The sequence below is a fragment of the Podarcis liolepis genome (assembly GCF_965112155.1).
Source record: "Podarcis liolepis genome assembly, chromosome: 11".
NCBI classification, from domain to species: Eukaryota; Metazoa; Chordata; class Lepidosauria; order Squamata; family Lacertidae; genus Podarcis; species Podarcis liolepis.
This window is the reverse complement of record NC_139565.1, coordinates 57,609,563-57,626,573: the sequence shown is the minus strand read 5'-3', so window position 1 is coordinate 57,626,573 and position 17,011 is coordinate 57,609,563. Positions and strand designations below refer to the sequence as shown.

The 17,011-nt window shown below is 42.9% G+C and overlaps 1 protein-coding gene and 1 long non-coding RNA gene across 5 annotated transcripts in view; one reads left to right on the top strand and one right to left on the bottom strand.

Annotated features, from left to right (window-relative positions):
• SETBP1 (SET binding protein 1) overlaps positions 1-12,144 on the top strand; it is a 257,268-nt gene extending 245,124 nt beyond the window's left edge. For 2 of the 4 annotated variants that reach the window (XR_014517224.1, XR_014517225.1), the window contains 2 exons: positions 4,292-5,209; positions 5,279-12,144. Coding sequence is in view for 2 of the 4 variants with exons in the window: in XM_083465686.1 (XP_083321812.1) it covers positions 4,292-4,836 (545 nt within the window). In the remaining 2 variants the exon portion in view is untranslated. Of the gene's footprint in view, positions 1-4,291 lie in introns of all 4 variants that reach the window. The other 2 variants (XM_083465686.1, XM_083465687.1) reach the window with 1 other exon arrangement.
• Positions 7,957-17,011, bottom strand: part of LOC310689129 — a 122,321-nt gene continuing 113,266 nt past the window's right edge. Inside the window, exon 2 of the long non-coding RNA XR_014517349.1 lies at positions 7,957-8,407. This is a non-coding gene — a long non-coding RNA (uncharacterized lncRNA). The remainder of the gene's footprint in view (positions 8,408-17,011) is intronic.

The following is a 17,011-nucleotide window of genomic DNA, read 5'->3' as shown; positions in this document are numbered from 1 at the left end:
ATTCCTGTTTTATTAAATTTATAGCATTTGTAAACATCTGGAGGACTCCATGTTGACAAGATGCAAACAAGACATGGCTCTCTCTCCCCAATTGGGATTCCCAGAAAGTTGCCTTCAGAGGCACACTGGAATTAGAGCACAGCAGTCACGACTAGTCATATTCTTAATAATAATAATAATAATAATAATAATAATAATAATAATAATAATAATAATAATTTATTATTTATACCCCGCCCATCTGGCTGGGTTTCCCCAGCCACTCTGGGAAGCTTCCAACAGAATATCAAAATACAATAGTCTATTAAAGATTAAAAGCTTCCCTAAACAGGGCTGCCTTCAGATGTCTTCTAAAAGTCTGGTAGTTGTTGTTCTCTTTGACATCTGGTGGGAGAGCGTTCCACAGGGCGGGTGCCACTACCGAGAAGGCCCTCTGCCTGGTTCCCTGTAACTTGGCTTCTCGCAGTAAGGGAACCGCCAGAAGGCCCTCGGCACTGGACCTCCGTGTCCACGCAGAACAATGGGGGTGGAGACGCTCCTTCAGGTATACAGGACCGAGGCCATTTAGGGCTTTAAAGGTCAGCACCAACACTTTGAATTGTGCTTGGAAACGTACTGGGGGCCAATGTAGGTCTTTCAAGACCAGTGTTATGTGGTCTCGGTGGCCGCTCCCAGTCACCAGTCTAGCTGCGCATTCTGGATTAGTTGTAGTTTCCGAGTCACCTTCAAAGGTAGCCCCACATAGAGCACATTGCAGTAGTCCAAGTGAGAGGTAACCAGAGCATGCACCAATCTGATGAGACAGTCCGCAGGCAGATAGGGTCTCAGCCTGCGTACCAGATGGAGCTGGTAAACAGCTGTCCCAAAAACAGTACTTCTGTCTTGTCAGGATTCAACCAACAGCTGCAAGTTACAAGAAAGGAGATTCTGACTCAACATGACAGTTAGAGCTGTTCGACAATGGAACAGGCTCCCTCTGGAGGTTGTGAGCTCTCCTTTCTTAGAGGTTTTTAAGCAGAGGTTGGGTGGCCATCTCTCATGGATGCTATCGCTTAGATTCTTGCATTGCAAGGGGTTGGACTAGATGGCCCTGAGAGTCCCTTCTAACTCTTGTGATTCTGCTCCCAGGTATGTGTGTATAGAATTGCAGTGTGGAGAGCTAATACATGGCCAGTGGATCTTCCATAGACCCAAGAAGCGGAAAGTTTGCTCATATGTTTCATTCGGATTCAGATAATGGGTGCTTTGCAGTGTAGCTGGCGTCCAATTAGACGGTTGGTCGGTCTGTCTGTCACCCAGATGTTGATCATTCATTGAGAACTGCAGCTGCGTTAATGAGATAGGAGATGGTGTTGAGGATATCCTGTAACTGATTGAGAATGCTTTGGGAGGAAATAAAAAATACTCTGTGATTCAAACCAAATGGACGGCTTGAGGCCACCTATTGAACAGAGAGTCTTCTTCTGCAACCTTTCATGCAGACACATTTCACACACACACAGACACCCCACACATATTGCTGCAGCCTGCAGTGCATCACACAAAGATTCACGCATCTGCACAACCACTTCAGGACTTGCACAGCTCTGCTGAACTTGTACCTTCCCATAGCGCATGTTACCTTGCCCTTAGAACAAAGTGAGATTGTGTTTCATTAAACGACAAAGTACAGTGTTACCCTTGGGTTACATATGCTTCAGGTTACACACTCCACTAAGCCAGAAATAGTGCTTCAGGTTAAGAACTTTGCTTCAGGATAAGAATAGAAATGGGGCTCTGGTGGCAGCAGGAGGCCCCATTAGCTGAAGTGGTGCTTCAGGTTAAGAACAGTTTCAGGTTAAGAACGGACCTCCGGAACAAATTAAGTACTTTAAGTACTCCAAACCGTCTTCAGAGGCATCCCTGCTTATAATGCATTGTATAATCTAACCCAGAGGTTACCAGAGCATAGACAACAGTAGTTGGGTTGTCCCTGTCCAAATAGAGGCATAGCTGGCCACCAGACAAAGCCACCAGAGCATCAAATGACAGCAAAGGGAAAGAAACTTCTATGCAATAGCTTAATTCGGTGAATGATGTGATGTCTAATTTGGCCCCACCTCTTCGGGTAAATTAAGAATGAACAGTGATATGGTAAAGGAATTGAGATGGAATAGCTTCTTGAATGTAAGAACCTGAGATGCCTTGAGAATGAATCTTTGAATGTTTATTTAATTTAGAATATAGGTGTGTAGATATGAAAACCAGTCTTTGAAAGACTAAACGCCCACATTCTTATATTTTTATATGAGAGGAAATGTCTGGTTGTTTTTCTTTTAGGATTTGCTCCTGCTTCTTGTATTGTGACAAGATGTTGGGCTTGTTTGCACAAGGCCTTTGCCGAGGCCAAATAACATGGTAGCACATTATCCAATTATGTTTAAAAAAACTCAATACAACAGTGTTGGGGTTGCTTGTTGTTGTTTTTAAAATGAAACCTTCCAAATGACAGAAGTGTGGGGGTGTGTTTATATTTCTTCCACTACATAGTTCATAGTTTTCTATTGTGAAGACTCCAACAGCAACTGTATTTTTAACATGGTCAGCATGGTTGCAACCCATTAATATAATAGTCATTCTGGAAATGAGCCTTCATAGAAAATCTGTCTGCCTTCTGAAGACTTCCAGGAGTGCTTGAATAGTAAAATGTAACTGAAGGTTGTGGGAACTTCTGAACTGAAGTTAATTTAGAGCAGCGGTTCTCAACCTGTGGGTCCCCAGATGCTGTTGGACTACAACTCCCATCATCCCTGAGCTCTGGCCTTGCTAGCTAGGGATGATGGGAGTTGTAGTCCAACAACATCTGGGGACCCACAGGTTGAGAAAGGCTGATTTAGAGGGAATCTAATATAGAGAGAATTGTTTTTCACAGAATCAGAGAACTGTAAAGTCGGAAGGGACCCTAAAGTTAATCTAGTCCAGGGTTTCCCAAACTTTGGTCTCCAGCTACTTTTGGACTACAATTCCCATCATCCTTGACGACTGCTCTTGCTAGCTAGGGATGATGGGAGTTGTAGCCCAAGTTTGGGAAACTCCAATCTAGTCCAACACCCTGCAATGCTTGAATCACAGCTAAAGAATCTCTGGCCATCCAACCGCTGTTTACAAACCTCCAGCACCTTATGAGGTAGTGTGTTCCACTGTCAAACAGCTCTTGCCATCAGAAAGTTCTTCTAAATGTTTAGGTGAAATCTTCCTTTCCTGTAATTTGAATCCATTGGTTCAAGTCTACCCACCCCCCAGAACAGAGCAGTACTATTACAGTTGAGCTGTATTGACCTTGTCATTGGATGATAGTATTAGATATGCTAAGGACTTCAGCCCTTGTGCTCGCAGGCAGAGAGCATTGAATCTGGGCCACATACAATAAATGCTATCTATCTATTATCCATCTATCTATCTATCTATCTATCTATCTATCTATCTATCTCTATCTATCTATCTATCTATCTATCTATCTATCTATCATCTATCATCTATCTATCATCTATATATCTATCTGTCTATCATCTCCAGAGGGTGGAAAGAAGGGAAACTCAAAAATCACAACTACAATGGACGCTCGGGTTGCGAATGTGATCCGTGCGGGAGGCATGTTCACAAACCGCAGTGTTCACAAACCACAACAGCGCATCTGCGCATGCGCAGGTTGCGATTCGGCGTTTCTGCGCATGCACAAAGCGTGATTCAGCACTTCTGTGCATGTGCGACTGTCGAAACCCGGAAGTAACCCATTCCGGTACTTCCGGGTTTCAGTGTGTCCGCAACCCAAAAAAACACAACCTGAAGCATCTGTAACCCGAGGTATGACTGTATTGAAAACATTTTTTCTTCCAAGAAGGGAAGGAAGCAAGAAGCCATTAGTGCTGCAACAATTCATACCTTGAAAGAACATTGGGCCCAATGATACATTAGGAAATGAAAACTGTGTTTCCTTGCTGGAATGTTACTAATTTTAATTCATTAATTCAGGCAGTTTACTAAGGTAAAATTAATGGCAAGCTTACAGGCACATTATATAAATTGCTGTTCTTCCGTGACAGTCTTTATAATAAATAATTCTGAAATATTTTCTGTTATTCTGTTCTGTATGCGGCTTCCCATCTTTGGGCCATTTTTCATAATCTGCAGCCCGGGCAAATCTTTACGCCAGCCGGCATTAATCATGCCGCAACCCTTATTTTGCACAAGCCCCGCGTGGCAATTCCGATTGATTCCAATCTTAATCACCATCGTTTCCTCTCCCCTGCAGCCAGCTCGCCGCTCAAGAAACGGTTCAAGCGCTGTGAGATCGAAGCGATCCAATGCGAGGTGCGCAAGATGTGCAACTACAACAAGATCCTCTCCACCAAGAAGAACCTGGATCACGTCAACAAGATCCTGAAAGCCAAGCGGCTGCAGAGACAATCAAAGACGGGGAACAACTTTGTCAAGAAGAGGCGAGGGCGGCCACGCAAGCAGCCCCTCTCCTTCGACGAGGACTTCAGAGACCAAATGCCAGTTTTGGAGAAATGCGTCGACCTGCCTTGCAAACGAGGCCAGAGGTTCGCGCTGAACCCTTTGATACTGGAACAAACAGCCAACAGCCACGATACCATCGCAGCCACCATTGAGGCTGTAATACACATGGCCCGGGAGACATCTCAGCCGCCTCCTCCGCCGCCGCCTCCTCCTTCCCGGACGCCGAAAGTCGGGAAGAGGAAAAGCAAAGCGCAGCAGCACGCGGAGGCAGAGGACGAAGTGAAGGTGAAAAGGCACCGGAAAACGAGAGGGTGTGAAAGCGAAGCCCTCCCCTAGTAACCGACATGGCCAATTGAAAGACAGTGCTGGGTGGTTTAGCGCCCTGGGACCAAAGGACCAGGGTGCTGAGATGGGCAGGTCTGTTTGGCATCTTTCGCAGCATCAGACTTGCTCTGTATTTCAGTAGCGCAGCAGCCGTTTAAAAAATTCAGATAGGAATGACCAATAATAATAATAATATAATTACAATAATGACAAAACTTTGGCATTAGCCCTTAGGTTCATAGTGGGGGATGGGGTGCGCTGTGGGAGACGTTCAAACCTAGCGAGTCCACCGGTTTTTGCAGAGTTTCTGTTAACAAAAACCAGCTTTGTCGCTCTCGTGTCTTGGAAGGGAAAGAGGGAAGCATGGAGGAATGGCAATATCCCTGCTGCTAGGACGGTCAGCAAGCTCTTTTAGTAGGAGCTCCTCTGCCCCCTTTTTGCAGATGAATCGCAGGGAGAAATTCACCAGCAGCAGCAGCCTTTGCAGTCACTGCTGCTGCGCCAAGGGGCGTGGGGGGATTGCACCCATCAGATTTCTTCATGCCACCTTTTAAGGCACAAGGGCATCCCTCTGTCAAGGAACAAAGCTGGCAGCCCTCCGAGTGGAAATTACATTCACTTTTCAACAAAAAAAGTGTAAATTCCTCAACTGTGCTCTTGGTTTTAAACTGCTTTGAAGGTATTTGTATTTTGTTTTATAGAGGTTTTGGGGTGTGGTTTCCTTCCTTTCTTTCTAGAAACTCTTGCCAGGCTCCAGGCAACTGAATCGCTAACTCTTAAATCGTATCGTTTCCCTTCTCCCTCCCCGCACAAAATAATTTGCAAGTGGCAAGTAATATAGGCGAGAGAAGTGGAGCCCCTACCCTGCGGAACATGATGAATCTCCAGACACCATCCAAAATTGTAACCGAATAGCGGAGCGCATCTCATAAAGGGGAGGAAAAAAGCCAATTTGTCACTAACATGGTCTTCGCACTTGACCTCTTTGGTGGTTTTCACTGGTGATGGAAGCGAGGGGACACCAATAAGCTACTTTAGTTTGACAGTAGAGCAAGGCTTGGGAAATGTTAGCAAAGAACAGAAGGAACGAAGGGGCAATGTTACTCTAAAGAGGCAAGGGCTCTGGGATGGATACGAGCCTGTGAAAAATTTGCTGCCCAAGGGGAACTTGGAGCAAACTTTTTTGCAAGATCTCATCCGAGCAGTGTAGCGTGATGCCTTGACTTGTTTTCCCATAATGAAAACAATAAAAGTCGTTTTTAAAATAATAATAATTCACATAGAATGAAGCCAGAGAAAGAAATATGTCACTAAAATTAAAATAATAAAAAGGAATAAGTGTTCTTATCTAAAATTATAATAATCTTATTGTTCAAAGGGTGTCGCCACTGCTGTTGAGTTAATGCCACTTTGAACACTTCCCTCAACCCCTGTTGTGGTTGCCTTAATAAACTGAAAAGTATTTTTTTTCCTTTTGTACATAATGTAATTATAAAAAGAAAAAAGAAAGGAGGAAAATCAGTTTGCATGGACACAAACTGTGTGTGACAAATTGTCTCTTTAAATCATCAGTTTCATTTGTCCGGTTAAAATTCAAAGTGTAATTTTATCCACTTTTTAAGCTTAGATATACATATCTATATCTCAAGCAAGTTTCCATACCAAATCAAGTAACTCTTATTTGTTATTTTTTTGCTTTAAGCAAAGCTGTTCGGACTAAACACAAATGTTGAAAATGCTATTTCATTGCAGTAATAGTACTTTCTTTTTAAAAGAAAAGAAAGAAACGAAAGCTGTTGAAATATTTAAAACCATACCTGACAAATTCCTTTCCTCTCCTCCATTACTTTCTCATGCGGTAGAGAGACCTTAAGTCGAGGTGCAATTTCTGCTCTCAGAAGTTCATACTGGAGAAACATGGAGAACTTGACCCAAGCCAATTTTTGAGTCTGGTAACTGATATCTAGGAGGCAAAATTATAATCAGCAGAACACTTACATTAAAAACAAACAAAATCCTTACCCCTTTCCCCGGCCCTAAAACCTATTTGAATCTTTCCCATGACTTACTTGCAAATTGCCATCAAGACAGCTTCCCATGAAACCCTCCATCGGGTGCATCAGCCTCTACGAAATCTGGGTCTCCCCGTAACTGTGAAAAAATGTACACATGTACATGCGATGGAGCCTGCCACAAACATTGAAAAGAATGAGGCGCTTCACCTGCACAGGACCCTCCTCTGTGCTCATTTTGAATAGTATTTGGGTACCAGAAACATACAGGATTAAGCCATTGAGCAACACGCCACACATATTCAATAAGAATGATTGTGGGGTGTTCAGGAGTCAGGCCTGCCAGGTTGCACCAATAGGCTTCCTCTCATTTGTAAGACCCTTTTCAAGTATCAAAGCCACCCTAGAGGGGTCTGTCCCCATGTTGCTCCAGTAATTTACAGCTGTTTCTCCTCCCGCCACTTCCGATCTGGCCTTGTACCTATCTGCTTCTAGCTGTCCACACTCATTGTCATTAAGTAAATTGGAGTTTTTGTTATTAAATATACCAAGAAAAAAGCACACCAAGAACTCTGGCCAATATAAGTTTCAATAGTGGGAGTGGTCCCTAATCGCAAATCAATAGTCAATTGTAACAAAAACTAATCCATTGAAAAGTATGTATTCTGACAAGGATTACAGACTCAAATAGAGATTACAAACTCAAACTCAAAAGGATATGTAATACACAATAATTTGTTACAGTATTAGAGATAAGAGTTTATGAATAGAGATAAGTTCATGTTAGTCCATAGTCAGATTTGACATGAAGATTTTAGTTTCAATCCTTGTTTGTAATCCTTCTCAGAATACATACTTTTGAATGGATTAGTTTATGTTACAATTGACTATTGATTTGCACGTATTGACCACTCCCACTATTGAAACTTATATTGGCCAGAGTTCTTGGCGCACCCTCATTGTCATGGCAGCTTCTCTGTCATTCGGACTGGCTTGACCATCCCTTCTCCACCCAGTTGCCATTCTGCCATGATGTATAAAACTCTTAGGCAAAGACCATGCAAGAATGCCTGGGAGACGGTGGGCATTTTGCCAAATTCCACAGGTGTTTTCGTTCTTCCTTCTTTTCCTTCCTTCCATCCTCAAAGGGAATAGTGCTTTGCCGATTGCAATTCCCTACACTGCCAGGCACCCCGAAGCAAGTGTGTGCTTTGTGTAATGCGAGAATGGGGAGACAAGGGCGGATCTGGTTCTCCAAATGTGGAGAACGCATCTTTTCATGTCCAGATCTTGGCAGACAGTTATGGCGCCCCTCACTCCATTCGTGTGTGCCTTGTTTTATGGCAAGCCCGCACAAGTTCTGACTCACCAATCCGAATGTGGCCCAACAGCCATGTACTTACCACACAGCGCTGAAGAAAGCAGCAGCAGTTGCTTTATCAAGCTCTTGCCAGACAGGCCACCATGGTGTTGTTGTTTAGTCGTTTAGTCGTGTCCGACTCTTCGTGACACCATGGACCAGAGCACGCCAGGCACTCCTGTCTTCCACTGCCTCCCATACTTTGGTCAAACTCATGCTGGTAGCTTTGAGAACACTGTCCCACCATCTCGTCCTCTGTCGTCCCCTTCTCCTTGTGCCCTCCATCTTTCCCAACATCAGGGTCTTTTCCAGGGAGTCTTCTCTTCTCATGAGGTGGCCAAAGTATTGGAGCCTCAGCTTCAGGATCTGTCCTTCCAGTGAGCACTCAGGGCTGATTTCCTTCAGAATGGATAGATTTGATCTTTATGCAGTCCATGGGACTCTCAAGAGTTTCATCCAGCACCAGAATTCAAAAGCATAAATTCTTCGGCGATCAGCCTTCTTTACGGTCCATGGCCACCATGGTAGCAATGACCAAAAGCTGTGGTTTGACTTGCTGGGTCACAAATTGTGCATAACTGTCACCAGCCCATTGAACCCCCTTCAAGTTTGATCAGGAATATACTGTAGGAAGCCACTTCTTAACAAGTCAGACTGTTGGTCCATCTAGCTCAGCACTGTTTCCACTGACCAGCAAAGGCTGGTCAGGCAGAGAGTCTCTCCCAGTTCTACCTGACGATGCCTTTTGCATGCAGAGCAGATGCCCTGGTACAGAGCTTTGAGCCTTCCTTTTCAATCCACACATGTTACAAGGCATTAACCCTAATATTGGAGGGGGGACACCTGAGCTATTTAATATTGAGGAGCACTTGAGATGTTGTATATCTGCTAACCACCAGAGATCCTTTCAGGCCAAATCAGTTCATGTTAGCATTGCTTTTCTATCTGAGGTACCCTTGACACACATGCAAACATATGCCTGTGAGTAGGCATCATGACATGTTTTGGGTGAATTTGGTATATGCCTGCAATAAAAACGCTACAATCACTTCATAGATCAATTATGATAACCAGTACATGTGCAGGTAGGAAACTACAGAAATGGGGACACAGGACCAGTCACTGTTTCATGCCAGGTGTACAGAGGGCGAGAGGCACGTCTTTGCCCTTGCAAAATATTTGACGCCCTCCTGTAACTGTGTCCCACTCTTTGACTAGGAAGGTTGTCTATGTTGGACCAAGCACTACAGGTCTTCCCCATCCCAGCAGTGCTAAAGCAGGCATGTAGGCACAAAGGACCACTAATAGTGCAATCCTGTGTGTGTCTGTCTATTTAGAAGTTGCATTGAGCTGAGTGGAACTTGCTTTCAGGAAATTGTGGCTAGGGTTGCAGCCTCGAGCTGCAATTCTGGGCATCCTTGCTGGAACTAAACACCACTGAATCCAACAGGATTCGTTCCCAGTTGAACATGAGTAGAATTGGACTACAAATGTTTGTCCATCTTAGGACCAAGTCTCATTGGCAAACTGTCTTTATATTGCATTTCAAGCTAGTGCCAGCATTTAACAACTGGGCTGCAAAACCCTCCCCATTTATTTCCCTTCTCTCTTGCCTCCCCACCCCCATTTAAATGTTCTGAAAACAAAATTCACCTGCTATGCAATGAATGAGCCACACTGAAGCCATAGACTTTTAGCCGGTATCCCAAACTTTCACAGCAGCCTGCATGGGATAGCTCTTGAGGGTATTGCTTTCCCATGAGAATTTGCAAAACGGAACACAAAAATGAAGTGAGGAGATGCTGAGGCCCACATAATCTAGCTTGACAAATATCTAGCACACACTGCACCACAGTCTCAACCCAACCCTGTTCCCTCTAGATGCCATTAGAAGCTGCTGTAATATTCATTGCTCAAAGGTGTCATTCATACAAGAGCAAGCTGATGCTGTTAGATGGCCACACAGATGAGTGTTTTGTGTGTCGCATAGCCTGTCCATACAATTAAAAAGCCACTGACAGAAATAGTAATATAAAGGAATCTACTACATGTAGGTTGCCCAGGATTTAATTTTTAGGGCTCAAGGCTGCACAACACTACACAATCTTTGAACAATGTGTTTTTTTCAATAAAAACAAACAATCGCCCCATCCCTTCCATTTCCATAGTGGATGAGATGTTTTAAATTCCCAAAACACATCTGTCAGACCCAAGTGTTGCTGTGTTTTTTTTTCAAATGTGATGGGGGACAAGAGACAGGTCTCTGGTCTTGATGCAGTTCTGTCTCTAAACACACATGCCAACCAGTTCAGAAGGGCATGGATAAGCATTGGGAATATGCACCAGGAGGTGCACATGGAAATCTCCATGTGTGTGCAGATCCCGCTCATGGGATCAGGGCCATGATGTTCCTTCAGTGCATCAGTGGCAACCGATTCTGCACTGCAGTTTCAAAGACCTCACTTAAGATCTATTTGAAAGGAAGGGTAAAGTTTGCCCCTAGAAATTGATCTCATTGAAAAAGGTGGTTGGGTAGACATATCAAAATATTGCAACGCTGGAGTTTCACTGTCAATAATGTGACGGCAGATGTCAAGTATAATCTTGCTTTAGGAACAGTATGGTTCATTGATGATGCTTCTGTCTTGGTCCATGAGGACTATCCGTGATAAAAGATGTGCCACAATCTGTCCCCCACCCGCCCTGATCCCCCCCCCCTCAAATGACTTTGGGGGAAGTTAGAATCTCATGTATTTTTTATACAGGTCTGCATTCTGGTAAGCACATGCTCTCTTTTCAGTTTTCCAGTGGGAATGCCCTCCAGAGTGAGGTCTGTTTCGGACATGTAGATTGAGTGATATTGTCAACTGAGACAAATCCCATTCCTAGAAAAGTGAGGTGCCGCCATTACTGATTTACACCTCGATCCTGTATATAAGTATCTGCTGGTATTTGGTTAGCCAGGATCCTGGACTCGGTGGGCCTTTGGTCTGATCCAGCAGGGCTTCAATGAAATCCTTAATATTGAGACAACATCATCATTATTTGAACATTTGTTGGCTTTCCTCCATTCAAGCAGTTTTAGCTTTTAAGGCAGCAAGTCTTTAGGACTGGGTTGTTAATCCAACAAGCACATTTCAGCATTGATATCTACAGAAGATCTCTTCATAAGAAGCCTGCCTACATAGTAATAAAACAAGAAATTGTTTAGAAGCTTGTTTTCCTCTTTCAAGTGGATGGGGGAGATTGAAGGAAAGGAGAGGTGGTGCCAGTTTTGTCAGTGGGGAGGGAGTTGTGAACAGTACAAGCCCACGTTGTACGGTTTGTTTATTTTTTTTAAATGTTGTTTCTTAAATAGTAATACTAAATGCACACAAAGTGTTAAATATGTATATACTGTATTTCAAAATTAAAAAACAAAATCCTACAAAAACAAATGGGGCACAAGATTGTTCTATAAGTCGTGCTGGCTACTTTTTAGTTTATACTCATAAGTGGTTTTTAAAAGCCTTTTTTAACGTGTAATTTGCATGTTCTACTTTGATTGTATGTAAACATATTTTAGAGCAAAAAAAATGTATTTGTATTTTATTGAATATAGAGGCAAGACAAAAAAACTTGTACATTTGTTTGAAATGTTCTTTTTGTAACGGTTTTTATTCATGAAGCATTTTTGTACATTTAAAAAAAATGGATACAGACTTGCTGTTATTTGAGGGTTAGGTACATCTGGCATGCTAAATTGTCATGCTCTTTCATGATTTTAGATGTTGGTTTTTAAACATTTTTTTCTAAAAGGACGCTCCAGTCTTTTCGCTACCAGATCAGGTTAGCACAGTATAGAGCACTTAACTATTAAAAAAAAAAAAATACCAGAAAAAGGGGGGAAAGTTAATCCTATTCATATGTTATTCATTGTGTGAAATTAAAGGAATTCAAATCAGTCTACCATGAGTTGTGAATTCTTTTGTCTTATTTTCCATCTGGTTCCCATCACGGAGGAGTTTAATAGCTCTGAGGATACAAATGGAGGCACCCACCAGCCCTCTTTTGTGGTCATGGATAAATCTGGGTTTCAGGGTTTTTTTCCTTAAAAAAAAAAAGTTAAAGTTAGAGAGAGTAGTGTAGGCCTCTTTCTCTAAGAGCAGTGGCAAATCTTGAGTCTGGGAAAGTGGTAAATCATTATTCTGAAGGAATGCAAGCACCCTTGTTCCCATTGCTGAGTCCTGCACTTCCCAACTCACTCATGCATGTTCATTCATTCTTTGATTACTGCAAGTAGCAAGTAAAGGATGCAAGTGGCACTGTGGTCTAAACCAGAGAGCACTCTTGGGCTTGCCGATCAGAAGGTTGGCGGTTCGAATCCCCGCGACAGGGTGAGCTCCCGTTGCTCTGTCCCAGCTCCTGCCAACCTAGCAGTTTGAAAGCACACCAGTGCAAGTAGATAAATAGGTACCACTCCGGCGGGAAGGTAAATGGTATTTACATGTGCTTTGGTTTCCGTCACGGTGTCCCATTGCGCCAGAAGCGGTTTAGTCCTGCTGGCCACATGACATGGAAAACTGTCTGTGGAAAAACACTGGCCTGAAAGCGAGATGAGTGCTGCAACCCCATAGTCTCCTTTGACTGGACTTAACTGTCCAGGGATCCTTTACCTTTACCTTTTACTGCAAGTAGCAACTGATGAGTTGCCTCCATCCTCAGAAGTCAAAAGATTCCCACCATTCCAATTCAGCAGCAGAATTCAGGCTGCGCACATCTTGCACAGAGATTAGACTGTGCTCAGTCTTTACCGAACATTGGTTCTGGTTTGTTTGCAGGGCACTTACATGACAAGTGAGTGTCAATAATTTGGGTGGGTTGGGGTTATTTCCTTGAGAAGTACTCCTGACTGGGTCCGCACTTAGGCAGTGGGTCAAATGGCTTGGAGTCATGGTTTCAATGAAGCTTGAGTCCTGTTCATGCACTTCCTACAGACTTCTGTTTAAACACTTTGAAAACAAAATAAGCCTTGGGCCTCATTCAGAGGAGCATGTTCTTATGTTCTTAATACTGGTGGAGAGGACATGTGCCTGCTTGTTAAAAGGAGGTGAGCTATGGTACTATCCCTAAAATGGGCACAAGTACTGCAGTCAATTCCTTTTCCTTCCATATCTCTACATATCCTGTCCACCTAGGGATGGATTTCTGTCAATATTAGATCTCTTGCTTGCTCATTTTCCCAGTCTTAAATTCAGTTCTCCACATCCTTGCAGCAACGCACATTATTTTTATGAGATACAAAAATCTGTCAATTTTAGTGTGAATTTTCCCTAGTAAACACATTTTTTTATGCAGTCTTGACTGGTCTGCATGATTTTGCAAACAGGTTATTTTCAGTTACAGATAGGTAGCCGTGTTGGTCTGCCATAGTCAAAATAAAAAAAATCCTTCCAGTAGCACCTTAAAGACCAACTAAGTTAGTTCTTGGTATGAGCTTTCGTGTGCATGCACACTTCTTCAGATACTTCAGTGTGTATCTGAAGAAGTGTGCATGCACACGAAAGCTCATACCAAGAACTAACTTAGTTGGTCTTTAAGGTGCTACTGGAAGGAATTTTTTTATTTAGGTTATTTTCACTCATCATTTATGCACCTTTTCCCCAATCTATGTATTTTTGTAAACATTGCTTGCCTTGAGAACTACATAGCAAAATTCAGAGAAGTGCAAATTTCAAAGGATCGCTCGCTGTATTTTGGTTTGAAAAGTGCAAAGTAGGTCGCTTCTCTATAAAATGCAAACAAAATCCAGTGTCTCCCTACCCCGTGTCCATCGCTACCACAGCAGATCAGAGCAGTGGATCCAGTAGTTGGTATTTCCAGAAAATTATTCCACTACCACCTCCGTATTTAAATTAGTTTGGATTTGTCATTTGCACTGACCCGATTCCAGGATTTCTGTGCCCTGTGGCTGTTTATGCCACCAACTCAGGGATATGCAAGGACAACAGGAGGAGAGAGGGTGTCCTTGCAGACTAGGTCATGATGACAAACGTCAGGCTACAAATAACTGTTGTGGTTGTTTTAACTCTTTGTTACTTGGCTTTCCACGCTGATGTGTAGCCTTTTATTTAGACTCATTAAACCACCCCCAGCCCAAATGAGAAGGAGTGATCAGTCATTCTGCTGTTCCCCAAATCCCTTTGTCCTTCATTCAGAGGAGAGATTGGTTCGGACATCTAATAGGTGCCGGAACTCGTATATTGCTGATTGAAATGCCATGATAAATGTGCCAAGGCCATGGAAAAAGAGATCATGGTACTCCATACTCAGGGCCAGCCCATGCATGAGGCAAGGTGAGGTGATTGCCTCGGGTGGCAGGATCCACAGGGGCAGCATACCCAGCCTCCAAGGACTGCATCACATGTAGATATTCACTCCCATCTTGTTCATGTTATAGGAACTCCCATCTTGTTCCCCTTCTGGCAGGGGAAGCACCACTTTGTGGTTTGCCTCAGGTGGCAAAATATATTGGGTCTGCCCTGTTAATACTAGTGAGTACTGTCACAAAAAGCACTGGTTAATAATATCATTAAACCACAGAGCCTAGGGCTTGCCGTTCAGAAGGTCGGTGGTTCGAATCCCCGCGATGGGGTGAGCTCTCATTGCTCGGTCCCTGCTCCTGCCAACCTAGCAGTTTGAAAGCACGTCAGAGTGCAAGTAGATAAATAGGTACTGCTGTGGCAGGAAGGTAAATGGCGTTTCTGTGCGCTGCTCTGGTTCACCAGAAGTGACTTAGTCATGCTGGCCACATGACCCAGAAACTGTACGCCAGCTCCCTCGGCCAATAAAGCGAGATGAGCGCTGCAACCCAGTGTCATCCACAACTGGACCTAATGGTCAGGTGTCCCTTCACCTTTACCTTTATCAATTACTCTTATATTATTAATATAATATTGTTAATAATATAAGTTATCATTATTATTTAGATATTAATATCAACAATAAAGTTAGATTCTTCTCCTTCTCCTCCTTATTATTATTATTATTATTAAGCAACCAGAGAAGAAATTATGCATCACTCAACAGTGTAGCCTAAACAACGTAGTCATACACATATTTTTAATTTAAAAAATATCCTCTATTTCCTCTTTTCTTTCCCAAAACACTAAGCAACAAATTCTATGCTTTCTAAGTAAAGAGCTCAAATATGTTATTATTCAATAGCCAATTATACGAGGGCCTTGGTTTGCGTTTAAAAGTAAGCCTATCTAATCTGCACTCCCCAAAACAATGGTCAAACTGAAACAACCATCCTTCAAAATTTGCACCTGGTCTCCAACCAGGTTATAGGTACACGAATGCATACACTTGGGTAAATTGGGCATTAAAAATGCATATATTATTGAGAATAATGTAGAAAAAACTTGTTATATTTGGGAAATTTTCTTTGCAGAAACGAGTATATTAGGTAATATTGCATAAATACAGAACTTAGTATATTCATGGAAATTTGCACTGGGGAATCCTTTTTTAAAAACAAGAAATTCAAACCAGTCTAGAAATGTGGATGAGCAGAGAAACCAAAACCAACAGATTCACCCCTTTAGAGGAGAATTAGAAGGGAATTTTTTGTGTCCCTAAAAATTCAACATGTGCGACTTCCGTAGAACCTCTCCCACCAGGTCATCTTGTGTGGCATCTTTTCATGTCAAGTCACCCATAAGTTCCCCCCTCTCAAAGTCCTATTGCCTTGAGAAAATTGCATTTTCTACATTTGCTTGGGGAAGGGGTGAAGCTCTCTTACTTGACTTAACGATTTCATAGATTCCAGGAATATGAAAGCAGTCTATGACTAACCTAACTAGGACAGCCTCTTCTTCAACATCTGTCCTTGACAGATGTCAAATCAACCATTCCTTGAAAGGTTTCTTGAATCTTATCCAGGAAAACCAATCGCATGAAAATAGGCAGCATTTATTCTGTTGCTGAAATGTCCTTGCACTAGAAAGTTTCAGGAAGCAAGTTTCCTGCATATTTAACTCATTAAACATGTAACCATAACACTGTCATGCTGTAGTTCCACCTAGTCCAGTATTGTCTACTCTGGTTGACAGTAGCTCCCTAAGGTCTCTCTTATTGATGGGTTGTTCCATAACCTGCTACTCAATCCTTTTAATAACTTTGTAAGAAGAACAAGAACACGGGTGGCACTGTGGGTTAAACCACTGAGCCTAGGGCTTGCCGATCAGAAGGTCGGCGGTTCGAATCCCCGTGACAGGTTGAGTTCCCATTGCTCGGTCCCTGCTCCTGCCAACCTAGCAGTTCGAAAGCACGTCAAAGTGCAATTGATAAATAGGTACCACTCCGGTGGGCAGGTAAACGGCATTTTCGTGCGCTGCTCTGGTTCGCCAGAAGCGGCTTAGTCATGCTGGCCACATGACGCGGAAGCTGTACGCCGGCTCCTTCGGCCAATAAAGCGAGATGAGCGCCGCAACCCCAGAGTCAGTCACGACTGGACCTAATGGTCAGGGGTCCCTTTACCTTTACCTTTTTAAGAAGAACAAATGCACATAATTTGCTTTTTCCACTCCTGCAGTGATTCAGAGGGGATCTGGTAAACTCTGGCTACTTAACTTAGCATCTGTTCCAGGAAAACTTGCATAATGCATTGTTAAAGATTATTTTTTCACTCCTATAGAGGAACTAGTCTTGCTGAAAAAAACCAGAATGGCTTATGAAAGCGTTAGTACTGTCTTAACTACCTTGTTAGGCTAGAGGTGATCTGGCAGACAATGTCTATTTAGACTTCCAAAAAGCTTTTGATAAACTCTGT